This window comes from Rhinoderma darwinii, chromosome 1, assembly GCF_050947455.1.
Source record: "Rhinoderma darwinii isolate aRhiDar2 chromosome 1, aRhiDar2.hap1, whole genome shotgun sequence".
NCBI lineage: Eukaryota > Metazoa > Chordata > Amphibia > Anura > Rhinodermatidae > Rhinoderma > Rhinoderma darwinii.
In genome coordinates, this window is record NC_134687.1 from 398,938,451 (window position 1) to 398,950,385 (window position 11,935).

Here is an 11,935-nt window from a genome sequence, read left to right on the forward strand (position 1 = left end):
CTTAAGTCTCAGACTTTTTTTTTACTCTTAAACAGAAAACAATTGCTCTACACAAATTCACTATTACTATCACTGGGTCATAAATGTATCCTGCAATTTTCTTCACAGTAGTGCGTTAATGACACATCTGTGATACAACTGATATGAAAATAATTTTTCAGATTTGTTACTACCATATAGATAGCTCACAAAAATACCTGTAAAGCCTATCAATTGCATACAGTACCATAGATTTCTCCAGTTTCCAATAGGTGGCAGCAATATGCAAGAATGTTAGAGATCTGAGATTCACAAATCCTATCTAAGGTGAGGAGGAGACTGGCGTTTTGTAATCTCTCAAAAACCTAACCAACATTAAATCAAACAAATGAAAAGACAAGCAGGGAGAGATATTAGTCACCGTGAGTATGAATGGATAGGAAATAAATATGTTGTAATCAGAATGTATTTTCTGCCTCACAATTCTGACAATCGGAATTTAGGAGCCTTTCAAAGTAATTGATAATGTTGTGTATAAGGATAACTGAACCCTAATAAAGCACTGGTTTATTAACATTTTTATTAGGTGGCAATAAGCAAAGCAATAACACTATAAATTATAAAATGTAAAGCTATTGTCTGGCACTTTTCCTAGACAATGGACAGCTCTATAGCAGCTACAGAACAGATGGCAGCAGGCAATGCGCTGCAGAGGGCTATGTCGGAATGGGATTAGAAGTAATTAGAAGAAAGTCGTATTTATACATCACTGTCAGCTCCTGTTGAGTGTGGTAAGTATCGCTGCCCACAATAACAAACTCCACTCTTATTCTATACATCTAATTAGAATGGATATATTCACTGGACATATCCTGGTTAACAAGGATGGCGAGAAAGTGGACCCTGAGGAGACTTTGCAAAATAAAATAGTTGGATTGTATTTCTCAGCTGGTTGGGGTTCCCCCTGCAAAGACTTTACCCCTGTATTGTGTGACTTTTACACTGAGCTTGTGGAAGAAGCAGATCAGCCTGCACAGTTTGAAATAGTATTTATCTCTTCGGATAAAAGTGCAGAGGACATGGTGGATTACATGCATGAAATGCATGGGGACTGGCTGGCTTTACCTTGGCATGACCCATACAAGCAGTAAGTAACTCTGGTGTCCTCTCCGTAGGTGGCTTCATTTACAAGTGTATTTGATTCTATGTTTATTTCACATTCACAGTAGTGTTTTATTTATGCATCCAGTTTATTATATTTGCATGGAATGAATTCAATGTAAGTAATGGATAAAATGTTAAACCCTTGGACATAAGGAAAATATATTCTAGTATGTGACATAGGCCTTAGATTATCTGGTTTGCAGAATATCTTCAAAAGAAAAAAAAATGATCAAGAGAAGAATAAAGTAATGAACACATGCGTATATTTATAATCATATGAGATGAAATGGGATATAAGAATGAAACTTTATTTATCTTTATGTCAAATTTGTAATATTATGCTGTCTCCTATCTGCTTGTCAAATGTTTGCAGTCATGCAGCTTTTAAAAAGGATCTGGTTGATTCCGGAACACCCCTTTACTAGGCCCAAGAAAAAACGATCTTTGAAAAAGACTACTTCCACCGCTGCGGCCTGCTACGTTCCCAGTCACCAGTACTTTGTTTACAATGTCTATGTTACACGACGGCGGTGGCCAGTCATAGCACTGTGATGACAAATCACAGCACGGCACTGTGAAAGCAGACTTTTTCAACACTGTAACTATTTTTGAAACATTTTTATTCTTTTGCAGGAAGCATGGTAAAGATTTTCCCCAAATTCCCCCCAAACTCAGAAAATCCCTGTTAGCTATTAGATAAGATGTTGTTATCTTTGTAGTATTGGATGTAAATATTGAAAGTAGGTCCTGTAGTTCTCCTCCTTGTAATCAGAATCTGTGATAGGAGGACAACTTCAGTTGGTCATACACTTTAGATCTCCCTGATAGGGATGTCACGATACCAGAATTTAGACTTCGATACCGATACTTCATTTAGTATTGCGATTTCGATACCAATTTCGATACTTTGCCAACAGTAATTCTTCCGTTTTCTGATGTGAGGCGCGAGGTGTGATGAATTTTGAACGCACCTCACATTAATAGTAATTAATCCCATCATGTTTCTCAGTCATAATGGGTTAATGTGCGAGGTACATGATGGGGTTAATTACTATTAATGAGGAACATGGAGGTTAAATTCATCACACCACACGCCTCATATTAATCAGTGATAGAAAGCCGTGTTTATTTCATTTTTTTTACAGCGTACACATCATAAATGATGCAAAAAAATTGTTGTGCGCGCCATTACTGAATATGTGAATATTTTTTGTATTGAGACTTATTTTAATGTTTATTGTAAAAAAGGTGAATGTGTATTTTTTTTTAAATTTAACAATACTTTGTTTTTACTTTATTTTTAAACTTTAATGTACTGACATATATCAGATATGTGCCAGTACATTAGCCTGTGGACGAATAGCACACAGGCAGTTGTTAGGGCATACTTGGGTATGTCCTAACAACATGAAATATGGTAAGACAGCCCTGGGGTCCGTCAATAGACCCTGGGCTGTCTGCCCATATATGGTATGGCCCTCGATCGCGTCACAGGAATTCCCTGTGACGCGATCCAGGGGCATCCCCCCTTCTCATTTTCCCCTGAATGCTGCAGTCCGCTGTGATCGCAGCATTCAGGGGAATAACGGCGGAGATGAGAGGTTTCTCTGATCTCCCCCGTTATAGAGCAGGGCTGCGGCTGTGTAATACAGTCATTGCCCCGCTCCTGACAGGAAGTGCGCGCGCGGTCAGCATAAGGAGGTGCGGCCGGCGCTGCACTAATGAGCGGCAGTTCAGGCACTGGAGAGAGAACATGGAGGTGTTTTGCAGTGCGCCCGCCATGTTCTGTCTTCAGTGCCGGCAATCATTAGTGCAGCGCTGGCCGCATCGCATCATCCTGACCCCGCGAACGTATCATGAATCAGGAGCGGGGCTGTGGCTGAATTACACTCCGCAGCCTCGCTCCCATACATTCATGTATTACTATACTGAGCTGTGCGGCTGCGCAGCTCAGTATCGAAATACAGGAAATAGCGGTATCGAACCGTTTAGGGATGCACAGTATCGAAACAGTATCGAAGTTTTGATGCACCGTGCATCCCTACTCCCTGACTCCATAAACATGTGTGCTCGGACCGAGAACAAAGGATCAGGAGTGTTAAAATTCAACCTGTGTTTCCCATTTCCAATGCTTAACTGCTTCCCAATGTCACCCCATCATGGATTTGCAAAGGTGACCTTGTTTCCCATAGGGAAAACATTGGAAAACATTGAGGTTGTGACATGGTAACTGTAATCACACAATTTTACTGTTATTTACCCATAACTAAATGTCGAAATGTGGCCCCCGGCCCTAATAACATAGTCAACTCTGCTCAGGGGCATAGCTTAGGGCTCATGTGCAAAAGTTCAGCTTGGGCCCTCCACAACTTCTCCTCGGAGCAAACAGCCTGCTCGTAAACTTTTAGCTGCAACGGGTTAACCCGTTAGTGACCGCCCCATAGTGTTTTTACGGCGGCCACTAACGGGCTTTATTCCGATGCAATAGCATTTTTACGGCGCTGCATTAGAATAAATAAACAGAGCAGGGAGACGTTAAATGTCCCTGCTCTCAGCTACCAGAGGTAGCTGAGGGCTGGGGCATCCCTGCTCGACCGGGTGAGATCGATATCAGTATCGATCTCACCCATTTAACCCAATAGATCAATAGTGATCTGAGCGGTTTTGGATAAGATCGCCGAGTGTCTGTGTCTCCGATGGCAGCCAGGGGCCTAATAAAGGCCCCCAGGTCTGTCTGTAGTGCATGCCTGCTGGGTCATGCCTCTGGCATGACCTAGCAGATGCCTGTCCGTTTTACATGGACAGGCATAATACACATTATGGTATCGCCGCATCCGTAACGACATCAATTATAAACTTATTACATTATTTAACCCGCACGGTGAATGTCGTAAAAAATAAAATAAAAAAACATGCAAAAATTGCTGTTTTCTTTGAATCCAGCCTTAAAAAAAATGTGATAAAAAGTGATCAAAACGCCCTCCTACAACTGCATCACCATAAAAATAAAAAGTTATGGCTCTTCAAATATGGAGACACAAAAACAAATAATTTTGAAAAAAAAGTGATTTCACTGTGTAAAACTAGTAAAACATACAAAAACTATATAAATTTGGTATTGTTGCAATCGCAACAACCCACTGAATAAAGTTATTGTGTTATTTATACCAAATGGTAAACGGCGTAAATTTAGGATGCAAAAAAGTGTGGCGAAATGGCAGTTTTTTTTCTATCCCCCCCAAGAAAAAGTTAATAAAATGTAATCAATAAATTCTATGTACCCCAAAATGGTGCTATTAAAAATTACAACTTGTCCTGCAAAAAACAAGACCTTATACAGCTATGTCGACGAAAAAATAAAAATGTTATAGCTCTTTGAATGAGACGATGGAAAAACGTAAAAAATGGCTTGGTCATTAAAGTCTAAAATAGGCTGGTCATTAAGGGGTTAAGTAACCCATTGACGGCCCGGGGCATTGCTGGTGTCTTAAAAGATAAATATATATGTATCGGAGCTAGCATATCTATAAGACAGCAACCCCTTTAACTACGCCACTGAATAGGATTAGGTACAGCGGCTGAGCAGAGAGTATCACACATGATAGGATTAGATACAGTAACTCAGCAGACAGTAAAACACATGATAGGCTTAGATACAGGTCCCCAGGAGACAGTATCACACATGATAGGCTTAGATACAGTGGCTCAGTAGACAGTATGACAATGACAGGCTTAGATACAGGGCCTGAGCAGACAGTATCCTTGATGAAAAGCTTACATACATGGCTCAGCAGTCAGTACTGCACATGATAGGCTTAGATACATGGCTCAGCAGACACTATCACCCATTATAGGCTTAGATATAGGGTCTCAGCAGACAGTATCACCCATGATAGGCTTAGATAACGTGGCTCAGCAGACAGTATCACACATGATAGGCTTAGATACAGGGCCTGAGCAAACAGTATCCTTGATGAAAAGCTTAGATACATGGCTCAGCAGTCAGTACAACACATTATAAGCTTAGATACATGGCTCAGCAGAGAGTATCACCCATGATAGGCTTAAATACAGTGTCTCAGCTGACAGTATCACACATTAGAGGATTAGGCAGACAGTATCTATAAACTTACACTCCTGAGACGGGTCCTCTTTAGTTTCTGGGTGCAGCTCTGGGTCCTGACCCCGTTTAGGGTCAGTACATTGTATGTGCCTAGATGACAGACTGTCATCAATGTCTCACACAGAAATTACAGCATCTGCAAAACAACCCCAAGAACATACCGATAGGGAATTTAGATTGTGAGCCCCAATGGGGACAGTAAGTGTGGACCTCTGTACAGCGCTGCAGAATATGTTGGCGCTATATAAGTAACAGAAATAAATAAGTAACAGATATAAATAATGTCTAAACATGACCCTTGAGGATAGTTACTGTATATGTAGAAATGCGTAGCATAGGGGCTGTTCAATTGAGGGCTAGAGAAGCACAGAGTAGTGGTAGGAATAACCAACTTCTGACTTGTATAAAAACAGAAAGTAAGGCCATTGGAGGTTTAGTGACAAGTAATAGAACACCCACGACACACTGGCCAAGTATGGCCATTTGATCTTAACGGTTAATTAGTGGCAACTTTTTTTAAGTGATACAAATAAAAGTGAGGTTTTAACCCTTTTTTTCCCCTAATGTCCCTTTAAGTCAGTGAATTACAGTATGTTGTCATTTTCGGGGCATAATAATTTTGTACAACAATTGTTCTATCAGTGAAGTCTAAGCATATGGATACTGTCTGCTGGGGCCCTGTATCTAAGCATCTAATGTGTAATACCGTCAGCTGGGACTCTGTATCTCCTAAACGAAGAGGGTAAGTATATGGAGATGTTACTGTAATAACAGGCGCTCGTGTAGTTTACTACATAGGCCCAGTTACAGTATCTCTTGACAGACGTGATGCGGGGGGCCGTGGACCCCCCTGCCTTAAGGACTCAGTCGCAACGGCAACTGCTGAAACCCCTATAGCTACCGTAATAATTGAGCCACAGACATATTATCAATACAGACTAGCTGCATCTTTGTAAAGCAGTAAAAAAAAAAAGTGTTAGCCAAGAATGTGGACCTATTTCCAAAATAAGGAAAATTAAGTTTTGTTACATTTCAGTAGTTGCTCTAATTATATAAACCAAATTTGTCATTTCATATTTATCCAATATGCATAGAAAATGTATTAATCGTCTGTTAGGAAGCGTCTGTGTCTGTAAGATCGCCATGACTACGGATCAAGCTTCTGGGTAGTTCTGTTTACTTCCTGAGCCTATCCAACTTCTCTGTCTTCTTCCTGTCAGGTGTTGGGTGGGGTATTTATACCTGGCATCCTCCCTCTTTCTTTGCTTGTGAATTTTTCTCCTTTCTTAGGTGTGGTGATCAAGCTCTCACTTACCCTGTGTCCTAGACTTCTGGACTTCTGGAAACTGACCGCGGCTTGTCTCATTAATCAAAATCAGTAAACAAGGGGTTATCTCTCGCGGCTGGTTTTGACCTCTGCTGTACCTGATTTCCACCAGCTCTGTTTTGGACTTTCTGTTTACCCTCTGGCTGCCTGGTTACCTGTTCAGATATAGCCTGCATTGCACCTCTTATCCAACACTGAACTCTGTTAGAACAACCTGGGCTCTGTGCAGCAAAAACCATCCCGCCTTGCGGTGGGCTCTGGCGAATACCTCAGAGTAACCTTAGATTCTGCCAATCAGAGTTGTGACGGATTTGGGGTTGCGGTTTTATTTGCACGCTTACTCCCGACAGACTCCAGCAGCCTTTGGGGAATTGCGCAACCAGTGAATCCATAACATTGTCTGCTTTCACAGCACCTTTTTGTTATGAGTCCCCAAAAAATATGCTAATCACTCTGTGACTCACAGTGACCAACTGTAATCTGAAGGGGAACATGATAGCAAGTATTCAATTCCCTTGCAGCACCACCACAGGGAAAATTAAGCATTACATGTTGCACATTAAAATCAATGGGATATCTATCTAATGCTTGGACCTGCTTGATCCTTCTGATAACTGATGAAGCTCCCAAATGAGTCCCCTGTATTTAACGGGAGAAAAAGGCAGGCACCACCAAAATAAAATATTTAGAATAGAGTGGAAGTCAACATATTAAAAAATTAACACTTCTACATCAAAAATAAAAATATGTATACCAGACTGCACCTCTTAAATCGTATTAAAATCTTTATTGCAACAAAATAGAACATTATGAAAAAACTGACAATTTATATAAAAAACATTAAAGGGGTTGTCCACTACCGGACAACTGATGAGCTATCCATCGGATAGGTCATCAATATATGATCTCTTGTGGTCCGACACCCAGACCCCGCTCCGATGAGCCGATCCGGCTGCCTCCGGGCACCAGACGTCCATGCCGGAAACAAATGACTCCGGTCACAGAATAGCAGCCGAGCTGCAGTAGTGCAGCTCTGCTCCTATTCAAGTGAATAGGAGCAGAGCTGCAGTTCTGCAGCACGGCCTCTATGCAATGTACGGAGCCAACTGCTTCCAGCTCTGTACATTGTATACTGTGCAATGACATCCGGTGCCTGCAGGCAGCCAGAACAGCTGATCAGTGCGGGGTCCGGGTGTCGGACCCCCACAGATCATATACTGATGACCTATCCAGTGGGTAGCTCATCAGTTGTCCGATAGTGGACAACCCCTTTAAGAAAGCACAAACATGTGCCAAACCCAGAGTCCTAACCCTTGGTCGCATTAGAAGACATACACACGTGGTATTTCAAATACCTAACCAAAGAATACTTCATAAATGTCAACCAACATAGCTTGCACAATAATCCAAAAAATTGCATGGCTTTATACAACCATAACTACAACAATTTAAAAAATAATAATAATAATGTGTTAGGTGTCCTATGGCTCCATGTGGGATAAAGACCCCCCTCTATTAACATACATGCTAGGCAACCGGAGGCCTCCTCTACTGATCCCTTTTTCAGCTCCCCTATTCACCATGGCCGGAAATGGCCGGTTGCTGGGGAAACCGACACCTACTGATGACATTCCGCCTAGTGGCCTAGCCAGCACCAAACCAACTGTGACTTCTCTGGTGAGAAACGTAATAAAAGTGTGAAAGTTATCTTTTAGGCTTAAAGGTTATTCCCAGTAAAATAAACATCTCTAACAAATAGAGTATAAAAATATTTCTGGTTGTCAATTCTTGAATTTTATTCTTAATTTAGATAGTTGTTGACTGAAATAGTTAAATTCACATAAACTCATAATTTGTTTTTATTTCAGAAAAAACCAGGACTAACAATTTTCTATCCCGATGGGATTTGTACAATTATAGCTAAGAGCATCATACTGAAAATAGCTAAATAGATCTGTCAGTGCAGGTGCAAATGCAAGCTGAGGCTGTCTTGGGTCCCTGGGCTGGGACTATAGATGTTACCACCTCTCTGTATCTTATTAAATGTCTAATTGTCACAATTTATCAGGATAGATCCTATTCATTTCTGTGGAATAAACTGCTGCCAAAGTGCATCAGCTTGCAGCTATCAACAGACATACTGCAAAAAAACAAGGTTTATTGCGCTAATGCAACGTTTCAATGCATTAGTGTAACCCAAGGCCCCACTAAACAAATGGGCCAAAACATCACATTGTAACTGTACACACAAAAGAAAACCTCTACTTAAAGGGAATCTGTCAGCAGTTTTGAGGCCTCAAGTTGCTGGGTAGAGCGAGATAGGGGAGGGCATTGTAAAAATGGGTAAAACAGGCAACCCCAGTTACGATATTGTATACCTGATTTTTCAGTTAAAGTTTATGGAATCATTTTAGATGGTGACCTTTTCTCATTGAATGTTGGATCATCTATAGCTTTATATCTGATTCATTTAGAAACCTTTCTGTTTTACAGTGAGCTGAAGCACAAGTACAAGATCACAGCTTTACCAAAACTCGTCATTGTCAAACAAAATGGAGAAGTAATTACAGACAAAGGGAGAAAACAGATAAGAGACAGAGGACTTGCATGCATAAGGACATGGCTTGAAGTAGGAGATATCTTTCAGAACTTCACTGGGAAATAAGACATTATTCTGATTTTCTTAATCATAACAATATATTGTAAATTAATTCAGATATGTTCCATAGTCCTTATATTTTTCCTAAAGAATATTTTACATGTTTTTCTATGTAATAGTGGCAATAGATCTGGCTCAATAACAGATATGGAATTTTATGCACTACAAAATGCACTTTATTATCTCTCAAGATGATTCGTTTTCAAGTATTTAACCTTGTAGTAAAAACTAGAATCATTATTAGAGATGAGCGATTTTACCAAAATTAGTTTCAGGTCCGATTCGGTTTCAGTTTGAATAAATTAGTGGCAAATCTAAAGTGCCCTGATTGCCCTGAAAAGTCATGTATTACACGCGGAGGTTTTCTAGGATGTATCCAACCCTTATTAAGCGCTCTAACACCAAAACAGCATTAGTAATGTCAAAGTCACAGCAACATATATGGCCATGGGTAAACAGATGATAGCCGGTGGTAACAAACAGCCTGTTTAAAAACACACTGCACTGTCTGATTTTTGATGCTTTTTATAATCAAAATCGGTCCAAGAATTATTATTTTCATTGGCAGATGTCTGCTCGTGTTTATACATACATGGTGATATTGGAAAAATAAATTGCTTTTCAACAAACGGTCCAACAATGGTCCCTTTTTGGGGGCAGATGCCAGTCAGTGTTTTAACACACGGTGGTATCGGAAGAAGCAATGGCTTATCGACAAGCAGTCCAAAATGTTTCCCTTTTTGTAGACAGATGCCTGCTGGTGTTTATACACACGGTTATATCGGAAAAAGCAATCCAAAAATTATCCCTTTTGGGGAGTAGCAACAGGTTTGGTGTTATTTTAGTTTCAATAGATTTTTATTGAACAGTTTTTAAAAGGTAACAGAAAGCGTTAGATAGTTTAGATAGTAGTAGCTAATCATATTTTTGGATAAATTATTGTTGATAATTGGACCCAGGGAGTGATTATATTCCTATGGAAAACTCATACCTAATTACTGTTCCTGCCATGACTACGTAGAGACGCACCACTGATTGCCCTCTCCATGAAAATATTGAATATATCCTATAAGATATGACTTAATGAACATATGAACTGTTTGTTTGATCATAAAAACGTTTATGCTTGTTATTAAAATTGATTGTGGTATCTTATGAAAGATCCACATATACTATCCATAATGTTTTTTTGATTATCCCCACGAAACATGATGTCTGTGACAACGGAACCAATGAATGAATTTGGGACACTATAAATATACTGTGTTTGGCAGTATCTGTCAAACTGCTCTGAAGAAATCCCGTTCAGGGATGAAACGCGTCAGCTGTTCTAATCAACAGGGCGGGTAGTGACGTCCAAACCCTGCCTTGAGAATTCCTGTCCAGTGTTGGAGACACCGCGTGGAAGGAAACATACTCTGGAATTTCAACTCACCTGGTTGCCGGCGTGCGATCTTGCCCTGTTGGGTCCGTGTCTCTCGGAGTGCCCCTAGGTTCACTTGGATGCCAGCGTGTGACCCTGCTCCGTCGGGTCCGTGTCTCTTCAAGCGCGGTTGTGAATGCCCCGCATGGATCAAGGGAGGAGAGCGTCAACTGATGTGATGGTGGAGATTTGGAGGCTTTGAATTAAATGTGTGGCCATACAGATGAATCTTGCTTCGGTGGAGACCCGCTACTGTCCATCCTTGGGCTGACTGCCTCCACGTATGGTTTCCCAGCACTTGCTGGATGTCAAAGGTAAAAATTCTATACAAGTTATAAAAGTGCCTTGTTTCTCAAGATCACGAGGGCTACACATCGACCCATAGGGTCTGTAAAAGGACTTCCTACCATCACAAGATTCAAATTAGAACCAGGGATCCACTCATGAGAGGAAAAAAGCACGCTGCATAGCACATCCCCTTAACACATGGGGCTATTTTCCTAATCTTTGAATTATGTCATACTATATATATAAAAAGGAATCTCTTTAAAAACATCATTACCAGCTACTCCAAATAGGAACTTTGGCCACTTTGTGATAAAAACAACACATATGGTTGAAAACCGCAAGTGTGAACACAACCTAGCGGTTTTTCATTTGGAATTTCTCACTTTCTCAAAATTGTTCTGTACGTGTATGGTATGCTGTACATTCATCAGGCAATATCACAAATGTATCCAAGATGCTATTGTATGTTTTCTTTCCTGGCCAGGAGGTTTTTTATAAATATTGTTGTTGTTGTATAAATTATCATTGCCGGTATTATCTGGATTAAAAAATAAAATAGGATGCTGAATTTTATTAACCCAAGAGTGCCTAGTTATATTTCTGGATAATTTTTCTTTTTTCTTTTTTCTATAATCACACATACAATAATACAAAGTGAGACGGAAAAGGTAAACATGACCTAGTATCTAAACAGTCATATCAGAAGATGGTGTTATTTTAAATAATAATTATATATATATATATATATATATATATATATATATATATATATATATATATATATATATATATATAAAATCCACCACTTCCACCGTCATGACTACATGTGTCAGTGACAGTGTGCCTGATTGTCCTGGAAAGTAAAGAAACAATAGGTTTTTAGTATATTAAAAAATATATATATATTACTTGACACAGATTGATGTATAATGGCGCTGTATAACTGCTTGACTCAGAATAATACGCAAATTT

The 11,935-nt window shown here is 39.9% G+C and overlaps 1 protein-coding gene across 2 annotated transcripts; it reads left to right on the plus strand.

The window, feature by feature from the left end:
• The first annotated feature begins 311 nt into the window (after window positions 1–311).
• NXNL2 (nucleoredoxin like 2) lies at window positions 312–11,521 on the plus strand. Of its 2 annotated transcripts, none has more exons than XR_012881411.1 (3): window positions 312–401; window positions 635–770; window positions 9,087–9,174. XR_012881411.1 is itself a non-coding variant. In XM_075852549.1 (3 exons), exons 2-3 carry the CDS (start codon window positions 828–830, stop codon window positions 9,256–9,258), a joined length of 471 nt encoding a protein of 156 aa, XP_075708664.1. In that variant the 5' UTR covers window positions 312–401; window positions 635–827; the 3' UTR covers window positions 9,259–11,521. The 2 variants fall into 2 exon arrangements, 1 of the variants encoding a protein (XP_075708664.1); XM_075852549.1 differs by having other exon boundaries at window positions 635–1,126; window positions 9,087–11,521.
• The last annotated feature ends 414 nt before the right edge of the window (window positions 11,522–11,935 follow it).